This window comes from Mytilus galloprovincialis, chromosome 4, assembly GCF_965363235.1.
Source record: "Mytilus galloprovincialis chromosome 4, xbMytGall1.hap1.1, whole genome shotgun sequence".
NCBI lineage: Eukaryota > Metazoa > Mollusca > Bivalvia > Mytilida > Mytilidae > Mytilus > Mytilus galloprovincialis.
This window is the reverse complement of record NC_134841.1, coordinates 94,139,669-94,165,635: the sequence shown is the minus strand read 5'-3', so window position 1 is coordinate 94,165,635 and position 25,967 is coordinate 94,139,669. Positions and strand designations below refer to the sequence as shown.

Sequence of the window (25,967 nt, the reverse complement as noted above, 5' to 3'; positions counted from 1 at the left end):
AACAATATATGGTTATTGCTTAAAACTTTCTCAGAAACTATTTATGATTATTGCATAAAATTTCCACACAAGACAAGCAACCAACAATCAATCAATTCCACACAAGACGTCGGGCTTATCATGCGCTCATGGCGCAGCTGTTTATTTTTTACATGTGAAACTGAAATTTTAAAATCTAGAAAAGGACAATTATTAGAATAAATATCATCAGAAAATTTAGGATATATATAACATATGCAACTAATCACCTTTGCACGGATCGCAGATTTCTCCAAGACATACACGGGATTGTGCTCACTAATTTATAATATCCTTAATGGCGGCCCCCATGGAAATGTGAAAAAAATCCTTTCGACCTTTAGAATAGCAAAATATGGCAGTTTTAAAGCTTGCTCAGTCTCAAATACTGAAGCTGATGACTATAAAACCAACAGCAAGTGTTCTGCCTTGTTTAAATTCCGTTCGTTATAGAAAACCAAGATGGGTACCGAAAGCAGCTAGCAAAGAGTTTTATGTTAGAGAACCAACGCCCATAGATCCAGTTGAATATGAAGAACTGAAATGGAGATACCAAGAATATAGAAACACTGTTGAAGCGATAAGGTTATTTGTTTGTCTTTCAACTGTGAGGTTGTCCTGAACATGCATGAAATATTTGTCGCTGGACATTTAGTAAACATCAGTCAATCAGGGGTGGATCCAGCCATTTTAAAAAGGGGGGGGTCCCAATCCAGGACAGAAGGGGGGGTGTTCCAACTATATGTCCCCATTCAAATGCATTGATCGTCCAAAAAAAAGGGGGTTGCAACCCCGGGAACCCTCCTCCTGGATCTGCCACTGATCAATTATCTGTGAAACCCCCATGCAGGTGGTATCATATTACTGTATATGTCTTGTGTACAGAATTCGAAGGATGTACAGTGTATGTGCAGACTATGACCTGTTTTATAATGATCATCTGTAGATTATCTATTGCATGTATTTAATTAAAGGGAAACTTCGCAAAAAAATCAAAAATTGATATTATGTTTATTCTGTGTAAAAATGCTCAAATTCATAGATATTAAAGTTTTATTCTGCTAGATAAGAGATCACCATCGATTTTAAATTTAGAGTATCAATTCTCTGCTGTCAGCCATTTTGTCACCTTCTCCGATTTGCAGTCACGATATGTCTAAGGACCAAAACTACAGTAACCCGATGTAGTCGTAATTGAGTGTCGATATCTCGTCAATTGTACGGTTGTTTTATCCGACTAGTTAACTAGTTAACTTACTTGATACGGAAAATTTTCTTCTTTTCTTTTTAAATAACCATGATCTGTTATTTTTAGACTGATAATATAGGAATTTAATAGTGAAAAAGTCAAAATTTCAAATCATAAATAAGTCTTCCGTGAAACTTGAATTGTTTTCGGAAATCTAATTAGTTCATAATTCTTTTATGTAATAAACTTTATTCAAATAAATTAGGATCTTCGCTCCACTGATCACCCGCATGGCTAAAGGTATTACTCCCAAAGATATTGTAGGGGGTGTGAGGTGACACGTCCAGGTATTCAAGCGATTTCCTCTCGAGTTTGCAAATTCATGCATCGTTTCACTTCTTAGTGTATTGATAAGTGTACACGGCCGATAACTTATAACTTTCCATTTTGAACTATTAGGTGTATAATATACATCTCTATCTTGCGTGTCCGAAAGTGATATTACTAAACTCATACGCTTGTTTATGAATAACATTTCTGGTGAAAAGAAAATTATTTATAAAAATATAAATAATACCAAAAAAAACCCAAACAGATTTGATGAAATAAAAATCTATATACGTATTTTTTCCAAGGGTAAATTTGGTAAAATGTAATATATACCCGTTGTCAATGGTGAAGGCCAGAAATATTGATTTAAAAAAATGTACGCACTTGTCGACCATTCGTATATACGCCTGGATTATAAGTTACGGACCTATAGAGCAAATTAAAACATATACATGTATACATAGAACATAAGAAAGAAACATACATTTTGCGTAAATTGGGGTAAAAGTTTTGTAAAATGACAAGTCCACGTATGCCAACAGTATGTAATCATCAAATGACGATCTAGACTATAGTATACCCAAGGATTTGTATAGTACAAATCCTTGGTATACCAAAAGAAGAAGAAGAAGAGATTTAAATACAGGTCGATATATAACTTTATTTGGCTCATCGAAGTTATGGACATTTATATATCAATTAGATTGTTCTCGAAAAAAGGAAGAAATTCGCCATCATCACAATTGCTCCGACATGCATGTAATATATACGCAACTGGAAGTACACTAATACCGAGGGATGTGAATATTTTCCAGGAAAACTATAGAGTATCAAAGTTTCAAATCAATTTCGGGATTTATTTTCTCTCTTGATATTCAATGACAGCAATTTAAAGAATAAACTGCTTGTCCGTTTTAGTGGTATTCTTGCCAGTTGAAACAGACTTATAATTACATTAAAAAATAGGGAAAGATGACATTTAATTCGTTCATTTTTTTTTAATACATCGTTGGTCAAATAGCTAAAGTATTATATATAGTTACGGTGTGAGACAAAGAGTATTTTAAGAAGGACATTCCCGATTATGTATAAATTTTGTTGATGTTTTTCACACTTGAAAAGCATATCTGTTCGTAATTTGTTGATTCCATTCCAATTAGATCCTTTAATTTCCTGTCAATCTTTTAAAACATCTTTTTTCAAATATCTGAAGTATTCATGTGTTGTGAGATTTAAAATATTTTGATGAGCAGTTTAATTCCTAAATAGGTAATTAAAGATCACTTTGGATGGACTAAATTATATAATTGCAATTGTTAATGATCTGTTTGAAATATTTAAGGCTGCCGTTCCTAATTTGAAATAGTACAATTTTTAGTTCATAAACTCGTGTTTAGAAGGCTATTTTTATTTATAAATTCTTCAATTAAAATAATTCAGTATTTTATCGTTACTAAAGTAATCAAAAGTCATAATTCATTAAAAGTGATCTTATGCAAAATATAAAAATATACAGCTATTCAGTTATTGTGCGATCTTATTATTCCCGTTAATTAATTTTAATTTTTTTTTTTACATTCATGTGTCTGAAACTTTGTCTGACTCCCGTTTACAATTGATACGAAATGTTGTTCACACCTGAAATGCCAGTGAACCGTGACGCCTAGAATTCACTGAATGAGGATCAAAAGATTAGAATTACATAATGCTAATCTTTTAATTACCTTGAGTTAAACTACGCATTTCACATTCTTTAGGTGTCACAAAACAATACACATTTTATTGTTTCCACCGTACAAGCAAGTGAAAATGATTGCTGGAATGAAGCAAAAAGGTCAGAATACAAACATGTATTTTTAATACACTATCGATCATGTCAGTTTCGTATGTTTGTTTAAAGTATTTTTAGAAAAAAAATCATAAAAATGTTCTATTGTATGATTTACTTTTTTTATTAAAATTCGTTTTAAAAAATCCACACGATCTTATTTTAAAAGTTGCATGGCTATCACTTATTTTTCGTTGGTTAATAGCTACACCAAAAGTCGTCGATGCGCTTTAAATCGCGTTATTAGATGGTTAACGAACAAGACTTAAATGAGATATTTTCACTCCCGGCATGCATCAAAGACTTAAACTACGTCACATAAGTCAGGAAGTTTCAAAAAATAAAATTAATAATTCCCAATTTTCTTCTTTATTAGATTTCATATCAAAATAAAACTTGGTGAATATGTTTTTTATGGTATTATGAACATAATAAGATGAAAAGTGAAAAATCGCGAATTATCCCTTTAAGTACCACAGATTGGGCCTCTATGCTAAATATTTTCCCACTGATAGTAATGTATTATTGACTTCTTTTATTAGCAAAACAATTCATATAACCATGATGTGTACTCACAGAGTTTGAAGAAGGCTTATATTAGAAAAAAAACAATATATCATGTACATGTACATCTGACAGCCTATAAAATAAAATTACATTTGTAATTCTGATCATTGCATTCAGATATTGGGACTTGTCCTGGTGAAAGTTTCTACATGGCTAGATTTTCAGCCATTGAAGTCCCTGTAATATTGTCTTAAAATTGTTTTTTGCTGGTTGTATGTTCGAGTCAAAATATGCTTTGGTCTTGGAAGAATGACTTTCTTACAGACTGTAACCTTAAGACCACCTTCAAGTGACCTTATATTTTGACTCAGCATGTAGGACAATACAAAAGAAGATTATTAGTTACATTGTGTGTTAGTGACCTAATATGATATATACAGGGTCAGTAAATTCGATATGGGGTGAGAGCGTACACTATGTAACGAATTTATCTTGCCGACTATCTTTATTTGTTGAATTTAAACTAAAGTTGTCTTATTTGCGATCATAACAAATCTTCTTATTTCTGTATTAAAGTGTTGAAGTGTTCAATTTTAAGAACCTTCTTCAATTTGTCTGCACTAAAAAACTGAAGTAAATAATAAATATTTATTACAACCCTGATATAACAATATTAAACAGAACTTTCAATACTTTTAAATAATCAAACAGTGCCTAAGTCGTAAATCCACTATTAACTGTGTATTGAAATAAGCCCTGCCTCCATACTAACCTAATATGGAATATACAGGGTCTCCACGAGGTTGCTTTTAACCAACCATATTCCTAGAAATGTATGGGAGGTAAGATAAATATTCATATTGGGTTTGTGTGTGATCGTCATTAATTTAATATTCATGTTATAAATTTGTTTACCATGTTTACCTGGTACTTGCTTGCCTGCATCATCTTGTTATAATAGCATTTTTCTGTCAACACATATTGGGGGTCATGCTACTGGCCATGGGCAATTATGTTTGTGGAAGAAATTGCTTTCCAATCTGTCACTTAGCTATCCCTGACTTCCAAAATGATATTTAGTTTCTTGAATGTTCTTTAAAGTTTTCAAAGTTTAAGGCAATAATTGTAATAATTGCATTTTACATATTTTAGAATGCACTTGGCAGCTGAGATTGACAAGAAAGAAGCTGTAGAAATGTCTAAGCAAGTAGACACAGAAGCAGGATGGGACAAGATGGTTAAATTGACAGAAGAGTGGAATAAAGAGACAGCTGTTAAAAGGTAGCAGTATTAATATTACATTTGTACAATAAGTGATAAATTTTACCATTTTACCTGAGTTCAAAGGAATTGATGACAACTTTATTCAGGCTGGTGCAACTTGGAGCTTGACCTACTAACTCTATCATGCTCAACATTCTACAGATCTGTTAGTAAGTTGGAGCTTGACCTACTAACTCTATCATGCTCAACATTCTAAAGATCTGTTAGTAAGTTGGAGCTTGACCTACTAACTCTATCATGCTCAACATTCTAAAGATCTGTTAGTAAGTTGGAGCTTGACCTACTAACTCTATCATGCTCAACATTCTAAAGATCTGTTAGTAAGTTGAAGCTTGACCTACTAACTCTATCATGCTCAACATTCTAAAGATCTGTTAGTAAGTTGGAGCTTGACCTACTAACTCTATCATGCTCAACATTCTAAAGATCTGTTAGTAAGTTGGAGCTTGACCTTCTAACTCTATCATGCTCAACATTCTAAAGATCTGTTAGTAAGTTGGAGCTTGACCTACTAACTCTATCATGCTCAACATTCTAAAGATCTGTTAGTAAGTTGGAGCTTGACCTACTAACTCTATCATACTCAACATTCTAAAGATCTGTTAGTAAGTTGAACCTTTAAAAAATGTTATCTGTAAATGGCATACAATTTACACCTTGGTCCTGTCTTTCTCATACAATTTACACCTTGGTCCTGTCGTTCTCATACAATTTACACCTTGGTCCTGTCGTTCTCATACAATTTACACCTTGGTCCTGTCGTTCTCATACAATTTACACCTTGGTCCTGTCGTTCTCATACAATTTACACCTTGGTCCTGTCTTTCTCATACAATTTACACCTTGGTCCTGTCTTTCTCATACAATTTACACCTTGGTCCTGTCGTTCTCATACAATTTACACCTTGGTCCTGTCTTTCTCATACAATTTACACCTTGGTCCTGTCTTTCTCATTTCAAAATAAAACTAATAAAACACTTTAGAGATGGAAACTCATGATCACATAATCTTGAGTTTACCTAGTGACTAGTCTACTAATTAATTTTCATTTACTAAAGCTAGTACATGTAGCTATAAGAAGATGTGGTATGAGTGCCAATGAGACAACTCTCCATCCAAGTCACAATTTGTAAAAGTATGGTCTTCAACACAGAGCCTTGGCTCTCACTGAACAGCAAGATATAAAGGGTCCAAAAATTGACTAGTGTTAAACCATTCAAACAGGAAAAACTGAGGGTCTAATCCATATAAAGAAACGAGAAACACTTATGAACCACATCAAACATTATCCACTGAACATCAGGTTCCTGACTCATACTCACTGTGGTACACTAAAACACAAACTTGAGGTTTTGCAAATGAGGCAAGAGTTTTTACACGTGTTGCTATTGACCATTTTGGTACATTAAAGGAGGCTTGCGGGTATAAGATTTTTAGAAAAAAATCAAACATTTATTTTTCATTACAAATTTTATTAATTACCTTTAGTAGTTGTTACTTTATCATATGGTACAAAAATCATTTCGTGATTGCCCCCCGTGACTTTTAAAATGTAGATATCATTGAAAAAGCTCCAAATTATCTCCCTTTGGTGCAAAAATGCAATTTTGTGGCATTAAATTGAAATATCTTTTTTAACTCATCGGTGACCTATATTTTTTATTGTTGTTTTTGAATAAGCTGTACATAAACTAAATAATTGTAAAATTTTAGTGATTTCTGTAATTTAGTTCTTTTTTTATTTCGATATTACCTCTTTTTCTCCTATCAGTTCAACAGAAAATAAGTACTTTTACAAAAAATGTATGCTTCTTTCGAAGGCAGATTGTGAGCGTAAATGAACGGTGACCCTATTTTTTATTTCATTTTTCTATTAAGTATAAGATAAAGTTCTTTTATAGAAAAATATAGCGAAATCCTATATTAAATTAAAAAAAATGTTTTAGACCCACAAGCCCCCTTAATAAAGATAGTTATCTTAAGGCTTGTTAGCACATGTAGCACAATGTACAGTTCTGCCGCTGTTGATTTTCCACATATTTCATTATGTGATTTTAAGGCTTATAACACAATGCACATTTCTTCCCTAAAAGATATTCCTGCTTTTCGTTATGTGATTTTAAAATCTTGTTCTGCAGAGAAAAACGTCAGGCTGAAGAAGATTTGATAGAGTTAGAAACCCAAAAACAAATAGATAAGGAAAAAGAAGAAGAAATGATGAAAATGCTGACAAAAGCAGAACAGAGACTACAGTTTGAAAAGGTTTGATAAAATACTACAATCTTACAATATTTAATTTACTTGTCCCCTTGTATTTTCTTATAAGGATGTCATAAGATAATCAGTATGTCTGCAGGGGTGTGGAAATATTTGTTGTGAGCACTTGTCCCTGGGCAAGTAAAACTGTAAATTTCACTTGTCCGGAAAAAAAGTTACTTGCCCTGATGGTCCAAATTAATATTGTAGTATTTAAAGAATTGTTAGCTAATATATGATTCTTAGCACGGTTTTGCATCCCAAACAAATCAGTGAAATCAATTGGTTTATATACATGTGTAAAAATTTAGGAATGTTGGAAATGGGTTTATTACATCAATGGGACAGAAACTCAAAAGCAAATCAACTGAATGAAATGACATGTAAAGGACAAGTTTGCAGCATTGTTTTTTAATAAAAATTGTAGCCAGTAGGTACACTACATATACTAAATTTAGAGGATAGTGAGTGAAGAAATGGAAACTAAATAATAGATTAACTAATTATTTCTATCAACTAACACACTTGTTTTTTTTCTTGGTAGTTGAACACTTCTATTTACCACTTAGACAACACATAAGGTTGACTTTGATCTATAAAAAAGACAAAAACAAAACTTATTATCTGAATTTCTTTCCAAGGGGTAATCTGATATTCACGATGTCTGATATTCTCGCTTCCGTATTTTTTTTATATACACCTTGACCATCTCCGTTTGCGTTTCATGCTTTCGACTAGACTCGTCATTCTTTTTGTCTTGCTTGCCCGATGTTTTATTTTAAAAATATTCATCAATCTGAATCTCGATTCAAAATCATAAGAAATGACACTTCCGGTGAATAGTAGATAAAACATAATCGACGATCCCGGGTCAATGGACAAAACCAATGCAATATTACGCGACTCGGGTTTTCATACTTATTTTTACTCATTTTGGTAATCGATCTATTTCCGGAGTTATGTAATATTTATCGTCATGAACATTGATGTTTATACTTAAAAATATGTTTTTACTCGCTGATTATTGGTTTCTTTTACATAAATTAAACATCTTTATACGTTTTGAAATTAATCCTATATTTTTGCTGAATTTGAACTTTGTCTTGTATATTATTTTACTTGTCCACGGGCAACCAAGACAGAAATAATTACTTGTCCGGGTGTTAAAATGTACGAGTCGGGCGAGTCAGGCATAGCATTTCCACACCCCTGGTCTGTAAATCCATCAACACTTTTATATCCTAGATTAAGTCAATATTGCCTATACTGATATCCAAAATTTGTATGCAATGTGTTAATTCCTATCAAAAGAAGGTTCTTTATGTTTTGTTTGGAGTATTTAATTTGTAACTCTATATTTGTTGAACATGTTGAAATTCTAGCATAAAAATATGTTTCTCAAAAAAACATTTTGAACAAGTTAAAAAAGTCAGTATTTTACCACAATTTTTGTGATATATATGTTTATTTGTATATATATTTTTTTACAATTAAGCACATGAACTGGTATTGTGTAATTTCTGTATAGATTTAATCAAAGAATACATTTTAACCGAAAGTTCTATTTTATTGAACATTAAATTCTTGAACAAAGTAAAGAAACCCTCTCGATTCGTTATCATTTGCTAGGAACTTTTGAAATGAATGGAAGTTTGAATTAATCTTAATTTTCTTTTTGTCATGTGATGTGCAATTTTAAATCATACAGTATTATTCTTTTACTCAGGATTTCACTATACTATTTTTATTTTGTCATTACAGAAACAGACATTTATAACCATGGAGAATCTCGATGAAGAAATAGAAAAAATATTAGATGTGCGAATGGACTATGAATATTCTATTGACCGCAGTGGCAATGTTCTAAAGGGAAATCAAACGGCTAAATTTAGACCACGAAGATATGATAAATAATACTGTATATTCATTATAAATGTAAAATAAAGCTTGTACATTTTGCTATTCTTTTTTTTAGAGGAAAATGTGATGATACAACTTGACAGTTTTATATTTATTACTAGCTCTCCTATTATTTAAGGTATATCCATCTTTAAAAAAAAGTAACAATACTGACGTTTGTCAACATAAAACTTTTACACAATCATCCTCAAAACAACTATACAAATGTCAGCCAAACTTAATTATCCATAAGATTTCACATCAGTGCTAAATGCATGTAACTTCCTAATATTTAGCACAGGTGGATTAAGGGGGAGGCCCAGTCCTCTGGGAAATATTTGGTTGATTATATAGGAAATCACTGAAGCATGACCTGAACCGGCCCCCCCTTAGGCAGTCAGTGGGCACCTACTTATGAAAATTTCTTGATCCACCACTATTTAGGAAGTGGAAAAGAAAGGATACAGTGTATTGATCATGACACAAAAAAACTACTGTACATGAACATCAAAGTCCCAAAAAAAACCAAAGTAAAACTAGAGGCTCTAAAGAGCCTGTGTCGCTCACCTTGGTCTATGTGCATATTAAACAAAGTACACAAATGGATTCATGACAAAATTGTATTTTGGTGATGGTGATGTGTTTGAAGTTCTTACTTTACTGAACGTTCTTGCTTCTTACAATTATATCTATAATGAACTTTGCCCATTAGTAATAGAGAAAAATATTTGGTAAAAATTTACATAAATTTACCAAATTAATGAAAATTGTTAAAAATTGACTATAAAGGTAAATAACTCCTTAAGGGGTCAATTGACCATTAAGGTCATGTTGACTTATTTGTAGATCTTACTTTGCTGAACATTATCGCTGTTTACAGTTTATCACTATCTATAATAGTATTCAAGATAATAACCAAAAACGGCAAAATTTCTTTAAAAATTACCAATTGGAGGGCAGCAACCCAACAACCGGTTGTCCAATTCATTTGAATATTTCAGGGCAGATATATATTGACTTGATTAACAATTTAACTCCTTGTCAGATTTGCTCTAAATGATTTGGTTTCAGAGTTATAAGCCAAAATCTACATTTTACCCCTGTTCTATTTTTAGCCGTGGTGGCCATCTTGGTTGGATGGCCAGGTCATCGGACACATTTTTCAAACAAGATACCCTAAAGATGATTGTGGCCAAGTTTGAATTAATATAGCCCAGTAGTTTCAGAGGAGAAGATTTTTGTAAAAGGTAACTAAGATTTATTAAAAATGGTTAAAAAATTTACTATAAAGGGCAATAACTCCTAAAGGGGTCAACTGATCATTTCGGTCATGTTGACTTATTTGTAAATCTTACTTTGATGAACATTATTGCTGTTTACAGTTTATCTTTATCTATAATAATATTCAAGATAATAACCAAAAACAGCAAAATTTCCTCAAAATTACCAATTCAGGGGCAGCAACCCAACAACGGGGTTGACCGATTCATTTGAAAATTTCAGGGCAGATAGATCTTGACCTGATAAAAATTTTACCTCATGTCAGATTTCCTCTAAATGTTTTGGTTTTTGAGTTATAAGCCAAAAACTGCATTTTACCCCTATAATCTATTTTTAGCCGTGATGGCCATATTGGTTGGTTGACCGGGTCAAGCCACACATTTTTAAAACTAGATACCCCAAAGATGATTGTGGCCAAGTTTGGATTAATTTGGCCCATTAGTTTCAGAGGAGAAGATTTTTGTAAAAGATTACTTAGATTTTTAAAAATTGTTAAAAATTGACTATAAAGGGCAATAACTCTTAAAGGGGTCAACTGACCATTTCGGTCATGTTGACTTATTTGTAAATCTAACTTTGCCGAACATTATTGCTGTTTCAATTTATCTCTATCTATATTAATATTCAAGATAATAACCAAAAACAGCAAAATTTCCTCAAAATTACCAATTCAGGGGCAGCAACCCAACAACGGGTTGACCGATTCATCTGAAAATTTCAGGGCAGATAGATCTTGACCTAATAAACATTTTTACTCCTGTCAGATTTCCTCTAAATGCTTTGGTTTTTGAGTAATAAGCCAAAAACTGCATTTTACTCCTATGTTCTATTTTTAGCCGTGGCGGCCATCTTGGTTGGTTGGCCGGGTCACGCCACACCATTTTTAAACTAGATACCCCAATGATGATTTTGGGTAAGTTTGGTTAAATTTGGCCCAGTAGTTTCAGAGGAGAAGATTTTTGTAAAAGTTAATGACAACGCCGGACGACGCCGGACGCCAAGTGATGAGAAAAGCTCACTTGGCCCTTTGGGCCAGATGAGCTAAAAAACAGTTGCTATTTTATCAGTAAATTCTTCAAATTGGACTCTACACAAATTTGTCAAACTGCTGCCTCCTGATTTCAAACTTTTTCTTTTTGGTTTGTCTTTTTAGAGTTACAAGACTTAAACAGTCAAATTAAAATTCATTTTTCAAAGGTTGTTCACTAATTTGAATGTATGAATTGGTAAAAGTGAGGTACTTGAAAGTTACCTTGACACAGTTCCTGGAATTGTCTACAGTGAGTTACTTGTAAAGTACCTTTCATTTGGAATAAAATCAGGTTTAAATGTCCTAAATCTTTCGGAATTTTATAAGCCATATTTTAGGCAATATTTATATGACATGTATTTTTTTTTTGAAGGAGCATTTTATTTATTTGATTCTTATTAAAAACCTTCTTAAAGTTTCATTTTATTCTACAACAATCTCTTATCCATTAGAAAGGCTACTTGTGTGCGCCTGGTCAATTTTAAACTAGTTTTTGTCAAGCCTTTGACTTTTGTCGCAGAAAGCTCAACATAGGAATAGGGATCCAGTGGTGGTGTTAGCTAAAATTTGATTTTAGAAGTTGGAAGACCTGTATGCTTCATACTTTGTATATAGATGACTTATGTTATGAAGTTTCTGTTCCTGTCATATGTCCATTGTCCTTAACCTCATTTTCATGGTTCAATGACTACTTCGAAAAAAGTTTTTCAAAATTTTTGTAGTATTAATTTTTAGCTCACCTAAATGCATTGACAATATAAAATCATTAATCAATCAATCTCAGGGCACCAATTAAAATACAGGATTCATGAAGTTTTTAATAGTGTATGGAAATCAGGCCCTCGCAAGTAGGAGAGTTTGATTACAAGTAGGGACTGAATTATTCTGATTCAGTTTTAGTACTTTATGCAATAGGTCAAATATATTTGGTGTATGGAAATATTTTATGATGTATATGTCAGTCTCACAGGTTTTATTTGACCTGGACCTCATTTTTCACAGTTCCTTGCTCAGTGTTAAGTTTTGGTGTTTTTGTCTGTTTCTCTAACTATAAGCAAAAGGTCAACTATATATGTTGTATGGCAGGATTGTTAGGTGTAAATGTCTGTCTGGCAGGTATCAACTGACCTTCATGGTTGATAGGCCAATCTTTAGTTTTCATGTTTAAGTTTTTTTCTTAGATACTATAAGCAATAGGCCAAATATATTCAGTGTAATGAATGATTGTAATGTGTACTTTTCTGCATTGGATAGAGGTATAAGGAGAGGGTTGAGATCTCACAAACATGTTTAACCCCGACGCAATTTTGCACCTGTCCCAAGTCAGAAGCCTCTGGCCTTTGTTAGTCTTGTATTATTTTAACTTTTAGTTTCTTGTGTACAATTCGGAGTTTAGTATGGTGTTCATTATTACTGAACCAGTATATATTTGTTTAGGGGCCAGCTGAAGGACACCTCCAGGTGCGAGAATTTCTCGTTGCATTGAAGACCTGTTGGTGACCTTCTGCCGTTGTCTGCTCTATGGTCGGGTTGTTGTCTCTTTGGCACATTCCCCATTTCCATTCTCAATTTTATTATGCATTTCTTGTTTGGTTAAAACTGACGTTGACTTAATTTTAATGGATCAAGTTAAGTTTTTTTATACTTGTAGTAATTCATACTGTTAGCAATTACAGTGGAAGAAGGAAATCATTTCTAATGATGTTCTTTTATTAATGAGTGTAGATATATAAATATAAAAGTATGAAAACAGATATAAAAAACAACTATAAAACAGACCCTGTTTAAATGTTTTGAATTCCACATGACTGCAAGATAAATAAAAACATAAAATGACTTTATATATCATTTTTCTTCAAAAGAAAAAAAACAAAATACATTTTATAAAATGAGAAAATTTGAAACAATATTTACCCTTTTAAAAAAAAAAAAAAACTTCAATTAGAAAGCACCAATTTGATGTACAAATATATGCTATACGAAGTTTATTGAAAATTTTGCCTTTTACAATCTCATAACCTTTTTCTAATTTTTCAATTCCATATAAAGAAAGCAAGTAAAAAATGATGTGATATATATAAGCTGACCTGAGGATTGAAGTACAGAAAATATCATTCAGGGATTACAAGTTAGAGACATTACTTATATAAACAAATGTCTTGTAAGGGGAGACAAACCCTGCTCAGCAGGAGGAATGTACATGTTTTAAAATTTGGTAAAATGAACATGAATATAATAGTATTATGCATGGATATATAATTCTATGGTACATATAAAGCATTATGGAAAATGAATATTTTTCTTTGATTTTCTTTAGGGATTTTCTCGTTTTTGATTTATATAATACATGTATAAATATAATGTCAAGTCATTTATACAAAACTTAACAGTTTAACAAAATATACAAATATTTACCCAACTCATAAATAACATTTTTTCATGTTGATTTACAAATACTTTTAGTTTTACAAACAAATAAAACTGTAATTATTCTGATTAATATTATGTATTATATACAGTATACAAATCAAATCTTTATTTAAATTTAGGGCTAAAAATTTTGTAAGCCTTAGTGGATAAGACTTAAAAGATCCTCTCGAAAGACATTTAATTATTTTTTGACAAGAAATGTAATAATACAATCATTTGCTTCATGGGGCAACACAACGTCTGCTGTAAAAATAAGATTTAAAATTTAATTGGTTAAATTTTAATCAAATATGTCATTCATTTGAATATGTAAGTATTCAGCAGTTATTGGATAGCAATCCACAATATGTCTGTAAATCAACAAAAAAACATAAATAATGAACATTAATTAAACACTGGAAAATATAGAAAAGTATTCATTTTCTTGTATATACAATTATTAAGTAGATTCTGGTTTAGTATCATCGATCACTATGGAAACATCTTTGTTGACATCAACTGTTTTTAGGTCAGTGGATTTAACATTCTCTCCTGTGAAGGTCGTGTCCTTGGCAGCTGCCCCTTGATTTATATCTGTAGGAGAGAAAGCCTGATCCAATCTGTCCACACGTTTTGCAGCTGGATCAACAAATGTATAGTCATCGTCTCCATATTTAGATGTAGAAGTTGGATATGAATCACTTGATCTGTTTGATTTTGTTAAACTGTTAATGTCTGAATTTCTAAAAAATGCAAAAATAAATGAATTTGAATGAAAAAAATATACAAATTACACCATATCTTTATTTCATGCATATACAACTCTGTTTTGTCCAAAAAAAAGTATGTTTTCTGTAAATTAAATTTTTTAATTTCAGTTTTTTTACATGTAAATTTTCTATTACCTTGTTGTGTATGTTACTTGGTGTCAAACTACAAATGGGTCGTGAAACATGAAATTTCATGCAAATGGTGAATCAGTGGCTCCATCTATGTACAAAATCTTAATAATGGTCCATGGTAATATATTGATGAACAATGAAGGTGTGTGTATTCTATAGTACAACATTAACATGATAAGGGTCAATTATTATACTAATGAGCAATGATAGGGAGTGCACAACTATGAGAGTGTTCAGGCATATATACAAAGTGAACAAACACTACAGTGAATACTAGAACAAAGTGGCAGTAATAAGAGGGAAAGCAGAATTTTCTTGGTTTGTTTTCGAGATGGGTTTTCTATTTGATATTCATTGTATTTATTGTTGTTTTTCCATTTTTTTCCATTAAGACAGTGTTATATTTCTAAATTTTGATACAAATATATATGTAGTCTATACAAATAAACCTACACCCAAAATCAAGTATATCTACAGAAAACAGATCGGGAAATTAAATGATGAAGGTTTTATAGTTCCAATAAAATGTTTGCTTGCAAAAAACACTCCAGTGGGGAAGAATTCTGATAATTTAATTATATCATGACTTTCTTTCCCAACATTGAACAGGTGCTCTTGAAAATCATAATTTTTTGTTTCCATAATTTCATTTTAATATTTCACCTTAAAAATAAAAGGAAAACAAATTATACTTGTTAGTATGCAAGTATGATAAATTGCTAGTAAGATACAAGATTGCTTAAGTTCCATTTTTTTTTCTTTATGTGCACTGAAACTATTTTTTTGTTTGTGGAAAGACATCAAAATGAGGGTCAGAAATAAATACTTGATTCTGGAATATAAGAATATAAGATGTAATAATTTATTTACATTTTATAAATGTGACCGTTCTTCATCGACAATGATATTAGTGGGTGGCGGTAAATCGTCTACTGCTGGTTGTTTCTCAGCGTAAGGCTGAGAGTAACTGTACCCCAGGTTATCAAAAGCACGAGCATTGTCATAGTCTTTGTTACTAGCAGAATCGGAGGCAGAAGGTGAGTAGCTCGGAGATTTTCTCTTAATTTCTGCCCTAGAAAAAAATAAGATAATACAGAAAAAGGCGCAATTTTGAAATAATAAAAAGTAATATAATAAATATGAAGTGAAGCACGCAAAGAGAGAGAGGGTATAGAGATAATGAAGCACACATGTATGACATGCCATTTTACTATTATAATACTGTTAAAGCTCTGCCCATAGTGATAAATTAAAAAGCCATTACATGATTTTGTAATATATCAAATTTTATAAAGGACCATTGGTGCACCTCCTTTCTATAAAGCTATTAAAAAGCAATTGGTAAGTATATAGTTTTGTAATCAAAGCAAATGTACTAGCATAAGTTTATCCTAGGGTACTTTGTGTTTTTTGGACAACTAACAAAGGCGTAGGTCCGGTAAGACCCCTTTTTGGCCCCAAAATATAGCAGTTTTACAAAATTGTTAAAATGTAAACGTTTAGTTATTTATTGGACAGTAGAAAGCTTCTGCTACATAAATATGGGCTGTTTTTGACAATACAATGCACATATATCGGGTACTAGCACCATTAAGTCATGCTAAATTACTGAAATCTTCACAATTCTAGCATTTTAGTTAAATTTTAGACGGTTTTCGTGTAAAACAAAAGTGGCCGCATTCGAGTTCATCCTTAATATTGAAATGTAAGTTGTATTTTATGATAATACATAACATATATAAAGGTTGAGGATGAACACGGATGCGGCCACTTTCATTTTTGACAAAAACCATCTGGAAAGTGACATTTTGCGGCATATTTGGTAGATTTTTCATATTTAAGCTTGAATCGGATCGTTTTTAATGACTAAATCAGTTAAAATCTTTCACATAAACTAATTGATTCAAATGAAATAGACACTTAAGTGTTTAAAAAGTGGTCAAAATCTTTCGTCAGATGAACCTGAAATTTGAGGACAAAATCGGTCCTTACCGGACCTACTCCTTTCCCCCAAGAAATAGACATCTAAAGGTTTCATTGAATGCGTTTTTAATAGTTTTTTGGAGAACCAATAAATTTCCCCCAAGAAATAGACATCTAAAGGTTTCATTGAATGCGTTTTTAATAGTTTTTTGGAGAACCAATAAATTTCCCCTAAGAAATAGACATCTAAAGGTTTCATTGAATGCGTTTTTAATAGTTTTTTGGACAACCAATAAATTTCCCCTAAGAAATAGACATCTAGAAGTTTCATTGAATGCATTTTTTAATGGAGAAAACACAAAGTTATAAAACAACTTCTAATTGAACTGAGGATTAAAGATCTGACATTGACACTAGGGGAGATAACTATCATTGATCAGATTTAATTTCATAAAAGGAAATCAAAATAAGCTCCAAGAAAAACAAATTAGTCACACAAATTTCTGTCAAGTAAAATGGCAATGTACATGTGTATATGATATGACTGCATGAATCCCTCATAAAAAAAGCTCTGTTTGTGCTGACTATTGATAAATTTGATTTTCTGCAGTATAACAGGATTTTTTTTGCTATAAATAAATATAATGCAATGATTGTCTGCCATATGTTAATGTAGTGTGAAAGTAAATAACCTATGTAACATATGTTAATATCATTCACCAATCATGCAATTTTAATCAAATATTGTTTGTTTAATCATGCAATTCTATAATTATATATACAACATATTAATATTCATACAAACATTTAATAAGAACCGTAAATCTTATCGATATCAATATTTTTGATAAAACCAGAATTTCATTATATTCTGTTTAGATGTATGTGTGTGTGTGCATGTTCAAGTTTCTGTTTTCATAATTTAGTTTCTAAAACAGGCAACTTGTTCTTTGTTCTGAAAAGTATCCTTGGCTCTTTCTATATTTTTTCACTTATGAAAAAGAATTGACAATTTTGATGTGGTATGGTAAAAAATTGTATTTGTCATTAAACTATGACTTTCATCCTGTTCTCTTATAATATTGATCAAAGTTCAGTCATCATCTCCACTACATGTAAATGGAGTGTCAGACAATTCTGCTTATTTTAAATGGCAGTATGGTGTCCTTTCATATCATCAGGTCTTTCAATCTTTTGTGGATAGTTGGATAGTTGTCTAATTCACCTTTTCAGAATCTAAAGGAATGTTGGTAATTTCATTGTTCTAACACCAAAATGAAAAATATGTTGTGACGTTTCAAACCAATCTCATGTACGGTTTTGAAAATATTACCCAGAATGCATTAGATTCTGAAATGGTGAATTGGCTATTAAAACACATCTCCTTATTTTTAAACATAAATTATAAGCCTTTTGATAAATATCCAGGGGATAATAAAGCATAAATAATGGTATATTACGGAAAATAATAATATATATATATATATATATTTAAATACATAAGTTTTATAGGTTTTATTACATATTTCAAGTCATGCATAACAACATTATAATATTATCACAAGATATATGTGTTTTACCTTACCTTAAATCTTGAATCAGAAGAAAAGACTATACTTTTGATATAATTTTTCATTTGATTTGAACTTCTTCAACAATAAACAAACTACAGTTTTAAAAGGGCCTGTATGGCTGGTATAAATATGACTCAATTTGAACAAATGTAAAACAGCAATAATTAAAGGAAACTATCGTGCACCATTTTGTAAGAGTACTCTAAACAACGATTTATTTAAGCCTCATTTGATCAAGGTTTAGTAGATTAAAGATTCCCATACTAAGCATGGACAAAACAATTTCTGTTTGTTTATTTGAAACTTCTTGAAAACAGCTTTCAACCAAACTTACAAAGATAATTCAACTGGACATGAAGATACACACCTGCAAATTTAAATTTTTCTTTTATGTGATACTGGGGGTTTCCCAAACCAAAACCTTGACAATATTAGCTGATAGTAGTTGGCAAAACTTGCCTGTTCAGTACACTAAGTTAATCTTTTTTCACTAACTAATTCAAAATAAATATAATTCAAAGTTTAGTATGACGTCCATTATCATTGAACTAGTAACATATTTGTTTAGGGGCCAGCCAAAGAACTCCTCTGGGTGCGGGAGTTTCTCACTGCATTGAAGATCCATTGGTGGCCTTCGGCTGTTGTCTGCTCTATGATTGGATTGTTGTCCCTTTGACACATTCCCCATTTCCATTCTCAATGTTATATACTGAATTGTGAGAGAAATTGTGAAAAAAGGTGACATTTGTAGTCCTCCATATGATCTATTGGACTTTAGAAATTAAACAATGATTTAAGCCAATGCTTAAAGCCAAAATCAAAGCAAAAAATGTAGAAGAAACATCCTGATTCATAGCTCTGACTCTGATCTATAATATGAAAATAAATGTTTTGTCAAGACAAGTTGCTTAATACTTACTCTTTACTGGTACAGACTTTACAGGCTAGGAAGAGTGAGATGAGAGCAAATCCTCCGGCTAGACAACCAAGTACAATGTATACCACTCTGTCATTCTCATCATCAGCTGTATCTTCCTCCTTATTACCTGCTGGGGCCTGGGTACTACCTCCAGCTGAAGGTGTAGTTGGTGGTGTAGTTGGAGGTTCTGGTGTACTAAGGTAACCTACACAGCTACCGCCTACAATATACAATGAATATATTATGTCCTCTATAATTAAGTTTGACAGTTATACTTGCAACAGGTCAGTGTTTCAACATACATACTACAGTTATTGTCTACCTTAAAAATCATCATCAGAAATTTGTCTGAACACACAGGAATGAAACCTTAGTAAATAGAGATGTAAGGTTTACACAAATAATGAGATAGCAACCCACAAACAAAAACAAGCAAAGAAATCAAGTGGTCAACATCAAGTCCATACACTTGATCACATTTTGATGTAGATGTATATTATAAAATTTTAATATCATAACACTGGTTTAATAGCAATTATCTGTGCTTTTACCAAAAAAACAGCAAACATTGTATACGGAAACGCAAGTCTTTACTCTTATTGTATTCTTTACTATTATTGTAATCATTCATTATGTACTGTGGATTCAGTTATTTTAGTGGGTACCAATTTTAATGGTATGAGGAATATGTCATTTTTTGTGGATATATGATTTCATGGTTTTGCACATATTTATAAACAAGTTAAAGAAAATTGATATTCCTTAAACATGTAAATTTGTGGTTTTTCTTTACCAAAAACAAAGAAGATTGATACCATAGGAATAATAATGAATCAAATGGAAATGTTAAATGTTTATTATAAAATAAACATTGACACCTATATTATAAGAAATTATCTCCCTTTAATAAACTCAAAATATATTTCTTCACAATTAATGTTCTAAATATTTCTTTTCTTCTTATTGTTCAGGAAACTTTAACAGAGAAGGTGACACGATTCTTAAATGTATGAAATTTACCTATAACATTTGTCCATGCGTTAACGGATATTTCTGGTATACATCTCTGACAAGAGTTCCCTGGATTCACAGAATTTCCATGATAACAGACACCACCTAACATACAACCAGTAGTCTGCAAATTCAAATTATGTAAATTACTTTAATCAATCAAAGGGCTGGTAATTTTGTTTTCAGGAGTAGTTTATGAATTATGAAAAAAGACATTTTGCATATTCTTTAGAATCTTCTGCATTTTTAGTTGCATTCTCTCTTTTTAAATATGATTTAACTGAGAGAAAAATCAGATACAATATATATTTTTTTAACAGAACTGAATTATTAAAAACATTGTTTATTTTCTTCATCCATGCCAGAGCTATCTGACCTCTCTACACATATCACTGTTCTGAGGTTCTCATTTATTCTAATCAATCAAGCTTTAAAGAAAATTCATTTAAAAAGTAGATTTTTTTTCTTTTAGATTTTTAGAGATAGGAACAACAAAAATATATAAATATATAGTAAGGGTCCACTCCAGCGAAAAGTGACCATTACAAGGATGAGCAAGCTCCTTCAAATACCCTATGTCAAGGTGAGCAGAAACCTACCAATTGTTGACAAGTTGAATAGCTAGCACAGCTGTAACATCCTGGATGATACACAGCTAGTCCAAGGGTACCAGTAGCTTTCTGAAGGTCACCACTGTTAGTTACAGAGATGGTCATTTGCTTGTATGCTGACACTACTGGCAAAGCTTGACACTGTACCATAGAACTGGTTATAAACTGGGCTGAAACTTTTATTGGTTGATCACCTTGTGACTGAAAGCAAAATGAAAAAGAAAATTTAATTTAATTCTCTATGCTAACAACATGTCAAACAGTAGATGGAGTATAAATAGTTTAGACTAGCTGTCTGATTTCGAAACAAATGTATTAATGTAAATTGTAATACATGTAACTCTATATATGATTGCCTTAGAAATTTATATAAATGCGGCATATTTTAAAAGTAAAAAGCTATCATATTAAACAAAACCTTTTTTTTTCACTCATTTTGAATAAACAATAAATACAAAGGGAGATAATTCCTCATCATACCTGGTAATGACAAGACAGTGAAGCCTGCTCGATGAAATTTTGTCCCAGTACAAATACACTGTTGCAAGAATTGGAATCACATACATCCCCATCTCTAAGGGAGATAAGTGTTGGTTCAGCATATCTACTGACAGAACAATCTGCTGATACCCAATCACCATAGCAGGTACAAGTTCCTAAAAAGAAAAAAAGAAGATAACTCATGGTTTAGCATTTCCATTAACTAAACAGTCTGCTGTTATCCAATCATCGTAGCAGGTATAAAAGTTTCTAAAGAGAAAGAATTTGAAGTGAGAATGTTTTATCAATAGAGTTTCCATTTAAGTAACGTGTTTTCGAAAATTCTAATTTATTTTCAAAAAATAATTTAAAAACAAGAATGTGTCCATAGTACACTGATGCCCCACTCACACTATAATTTTCCATGTTCAGTGGACCGTGAAATTGGGGTCAAAACTTTAATTTGGAATTAAAATTAGAAAGATCATATCATAGGGAACATGTGTACTAAGTTTCAAGTAGTTGTGACATTAACTTCATCAAAAACTACCTTGACCAAAAACTTTAACCTGAACTTCGCATTTTCATTTTCTATGTTCAGTTGACCATGAAATTGGGGTCAAAACTATAATTTGGCATTAAAATTAGAAAGATCATATCATGGGGAACATGTGTACTAAGTTTCAAGTGGATTGGACTTCAACTTCATCAAAAACTACCTTGACCAAAAACTTTAACCTGAAGTCGGTCGAATGAACGAACGGACGAACGAACGGAGGCACAGACCAGAAAACATAATGCCCCTCTACTATCGTAGGTGGGGCATAAAAAGGTTTCAAGAATGTTTTTATTTCAAAATGATTTCTTTCATAGAAAACCAAATTTTTTAACACAACATAATGGAACATCCTCTTCCATTTTGACAAGTTTAATTGACAGTTGAGGCCAGTATAGCTTAATTTTTAAACATACCCCACTCAAGTTACCCTACCCCTATAACAACATACCTTGATCTGTACATGTTCCCTGAGTTGAACAATCATTTGGACAGGTATGACTGAGGATAGTAGCCAGTAATGCTGGATCTGTTGACAGACTTGGTAGGTTCTTATCAACCTCAGCTACACATTTAGATTTCATGGCTTCTACATATGACCCTAAGGAATTGGTGTGGCCATTTATCTGTAAATAATCATACATTAATCTATACAGCATCTATCCAATTTGAAAATGAAGCTGATAACACATGGTTTAAAACAGTATCAAAGTTAATAACCAGGCAAATTTTTTCCCCACAAATTTAAAATTAAGAAACAATTCTTTCATGCTGTACTCTATGTTCATTCTAACATGGGTAGGCATTATATTTGTCAATATACTGAGCAAAAACAAGGTGTAAAATGTAAACAAATGTAATGTTTACTCATGTCAAAATAATATTGCTAACTTTAATTTGTTTTATTGATACCATAAAAGGGCAAACAAAATTAATACATTTTGAAAATTTCATTCTAACTGTACCTTCAGTTACAAATGAAAGAAATAGTACCTTGATATTTTGAGTACAAGCCTCAACTTCTGCTTGGAAGATGTATCCTGTGGCAGCAGTACAGAGCTGTCCAAGATCTGACCCGGTCAATAGGTTCTGACAATGCTGTCTGGCTGAAGTCTCATTCCAGTTGTTAGACCATGTAGCCTAAAAATAGAATAAAGTTTGATTCTATAGTCATTATCCTTTATGTGGAATATATGTCTTCAAATTATTTCGTAGAAGGTGTTTTCAACAGGTATAGACTATTATATAGTGAGAGTATATTAGATAAAATATACACCAGTCTTTTTAATATTAACACTTGCAATGACATGACTAAATAATTAGTGATTTTTTTTGTAAGAATATCTAATTGCATTAAGCCAATGATAAAGATATCATTATAAACTTTAGATACTAACCTCTGGAACGATGTAAGTATAATCAACATCTAGACCTGACAACGGGTCAATAGCTTGTCTCTTCTTCCTTGTCTGAGAGTTGTCTTGATTTACAGCTGTTCCTTCAATAGTTGATGTTACATCGACACCTGAAATATTAAATATCCAATATTAAACAGATATCTTTTATGTGAATGATTATGTCTTCATGGACTTTTTATTGATTCTATTTTTATTCTCTTAAGAGTATCTAGTATCTTTTCTTTACATAGTGATTTTATATTTCAAATTGAACATCTTCTACTTTTTTAGAGGTTGCAAGTTTCCACTACTATATAATGAAAAGTGACAATAGAATATTGAAAAAATCTCTTCATGACACTAATATAAATGAAATCAACAATCCATCCTATGGAGTGTGAAAACAATCAGACAAATAGTCACAGAGTATCTGCGTTCACAAAGTGATATGGATGCAAAGACAAACAAAAACTATTACACCTTCCTCAATAACTCCAGCTTCTGTTTACAGCTTCAATTAATCGAAATTGTATTCATAATATTTCTGCAGAATAACATACATACCTGAGACCAGGTCACATGACTCGACTATCCCCATTTCTTTACAAACAGGAGCAGAACTATCTGCTGGGCAGGTGCAGTAACTCTTGTAGGCTGATGTAGAAACAGTTCTTACTCCAGAAAACAAACTTTCATATACTGAAACTCTGTTGAAAGATGAAACAAATGTGTTATTTCAAACCAGAGGCGGATTTAGGGGGGGGGGGCCCAGGGGGCCCGGGACCCTCCTTTTTGGGAAAAAAATTGGTTGCTTATATAGGGAATCACTGAAGCGTGACTGGAGCGGGCCCCCTCTTAGGTCAGTCAGTGGGCCCCCACTTATGAAAATTTCTGGATCCGCCACTGCAAACAACATCAGAAATGTATATATATATCATGCATGTAACTTTTGTTTTACATTTGTGAAAAGAAAACTAAGGAAATGTATGCGACAAGTAAGTCTTTATTAAGTTAAAAAGGAATTTCAAGTCAAAACAAAATAAATTCTTTCATTATTAAGTTTATCACATAACCAAATTGATACTTCATTTTATCCTGAAATCTAAATTCTAAGATAACTACAACAAAATTAAATCTTTGTTTATTAAATTGTATATGACAATTATTAATTCAGAATAGAAATTCAAAATTGGACTGATTTATCAAATATAAATCTTGTCATATATAAATTTTACCTCCAAGATGAGGCAAATTGGTCAGGAGCAGCGTTATTAACCAGACTCATAACAGTTCCGTCTTTAGACATGGCATCGTTAAATTTATTGGCATCATAACTTCCACACAAACCTGTAAAATTAGGAAAATGCAGTCATGTTTTAGAATATTGCTTCAGAGAGTTATCATCTGGACAGAAATTATTGCCCATAATATCTGATTAAAGATTTTTTTTTCTACACAATATGTCCTTGCAATTATTATAAGCCATCAAATTGACAGATACATAAACTGTTTCTAATCAAAATATATAATATGCTATTTTATAATAAGATAAGGATATAATTTTCAGTTTTCAAAAATGAAGAATTTCCAAAATAACTTAATCACGAGTCGAACATTCAATTATTTTTGCATTACAAATTAAACAGTTGGTTACAACATCATTTATCTTGTTGTAAAAGTAGGTGGAATTATTTACCTTCTGATCTTAGCCAATCCAATGAAGAAGGTAAAATAGACAGCTGCATGTCACTAATGTCAACACTAACAATAGTTCCTGTTGGCAACATAAGCTGAAATGGAAATATAATATTATGCATAAAAATTCTTAAAAAAAATCTAACAATGGTTGAACTCAATTTTGATAACAGACATTTTATCTTATACATTGGACAATAAATACTTCTGTTTTGGAAATTAAATATTTTCCAATATTTTATTAAGAGGCACCAAATCACATATGCAACTTTTCTAAGAATTGTTTTTGGGCTTTTGATTTTGCCATTTGATTATGGACTTTGGGTTTTTAAATTTTCCTCAGAGTTTTTTGTTGTTGCTATTTTACATTTTTCTACACAGGAAATAATATGTCAAATGTTTTAAAAAGTACTTACTCTGACAATTTGTCCATCATTGGCCACATAGATCCTGAATCCTTCTGCTATTTGTCCTGACTTGTAGAATAAGGCAGATGGAGCTACGGCCCCTGTCTGACCTGATCGTCTACACTTGTCAATTGTGAGAGAATCATCACCAACTCTCACCATAACAGCACAGATACACAAGTTAGAGTCAGATGGTGAACAAGTCTGGTATAATGTGTGAACCTGAAAGAGAAATGTTTGTCAATGGTGAGAGAATCATCACACACTATCACTATTATAGCACATATACACAAGTTGAATCATAAAGAAACTTGTATTTAAAATTAAAAACATCAGCAAAAGCAAACAAAATTTTTTCCACAATCAACATAAAAACAGATTTTTCTTTACCCTGTTACTGTCAGTATTCAAATTTTTGATAATTTAAGGTAAACATTGCATTTGAAAGTTTAAAAAAAAA

The 25,967-nt window shown here is 31.7% G+C and overlaps 2 protein-coding genes across 3 annotated transcripts in view; one reads left to right on the top strand and one right to left on the bottom strand.

The window, feature by feature from the left end:
• Positions 1–301: 301 nt before the first annotated feature.
• Positions 302–9,370, top strand: LOC143073432 (small ribosomal subunit protein mS26-like). Its single transcript, XM_076248979.1, has 4 exons — positions 302–603; positions 5,025–5,153; positions 7,296–7,419; positions 9,175–9,370. Exons 1-4 carry the CDS (start codon positions 374–376, stop codon positions 9,325–9,327), a joined length of 636 nt encoding a protein of 211 aa, XP_076105094.1. The 5' UTR covers positions 302–373; the 3' UTR covers positions 9,328–9,370.
• Positions 9,371–13,315: 3,945 nt separating this feature from the next.
• The window catches only part of LOC143073431 (uncharacterized), a 100,350-nt gene continuing 87,698 nt past the window's right edge, over positions 13,316–25,967 (bottom strand). Inside the window, exons 88-100 of one of the 2 annotated variants that reach the window (XM_076248978.1) lie at positions 25,517–25,729; positions 25,102–25,195; positions 24,641–24,752; positions 23,970–24,112; positions 23,406–23,533; positions 23,002–23,148; positions 22,460–22,634; positions 21,453–21,628; positions 20,961–21,173; positions 20,371–20,485; positions 19,351–19,570; positions 15,805–16,006; positions 14,640–14,775 (exon numbers count right to left, since the gene is read on the bottom strand). In XM_076248978.1, coding sequence (XP_076105093.1) covers positions 15,808–16,006; positions 19,351–19,570; positions 20,371–20,485; positions 20,961–21,173; positions 21,453–21,628; positions 22,460–22,634; positions 23,002–23,148; positions 23,406–23,533; positions 23,970–24,112; positions 24,641–24,752; positions 25,102–25,195; positions 25,517–25,729 — 1,935 coding nt within the window. In that variant the 3' untranslated portion in view covers positions 14,640–14,775; positions 15,805–15,807. Of the gene's footprint in view, positions 14,776–15,804; positions 16,007–19,350; positions 19,571–20,370; positions 20,486–20,960; positions 21,174–21,452; positions 21,629–22,459; positions 22,635–23,001; positions 23,149–23,405; positions 23,534–23,969; positions 24,113–24,640; positions 24,753–25,101; positions 25,196–25,516; positions 25,730–25,967 lie in introns of both variants that reach the window. The other variant, XM_076248976.1, reaches the window with a different exon arrangement.

What these genes read in the sequence shown, in the direction of transcription:
- LOC143073432 (XM_076248979.1), top strand. Translation starts at nt 374, where the DNA reads ATGGCAGTTTTAAAGCTTGCTCAGTCTCAAATACTGAAGCTGATGACT. An exon ending in AACACTGTTGAAGCGATAAG is followed by an intron (nt 604 to 5,024) that starts GTTATTTGTTTG and finishes TACATATTTTAG; the next exon opens with AATGCACTTGGCAGCTGAGA. An exon ending in AAAGAGACAGCTGTTAAAAG is followed by an intron (nt 5,154 to 7,295) that starts GTAGCAGTATTA and finishes CTTGTTCTGCAG; the next exon opens with AGAAAAACGTCAGGCTGAAG.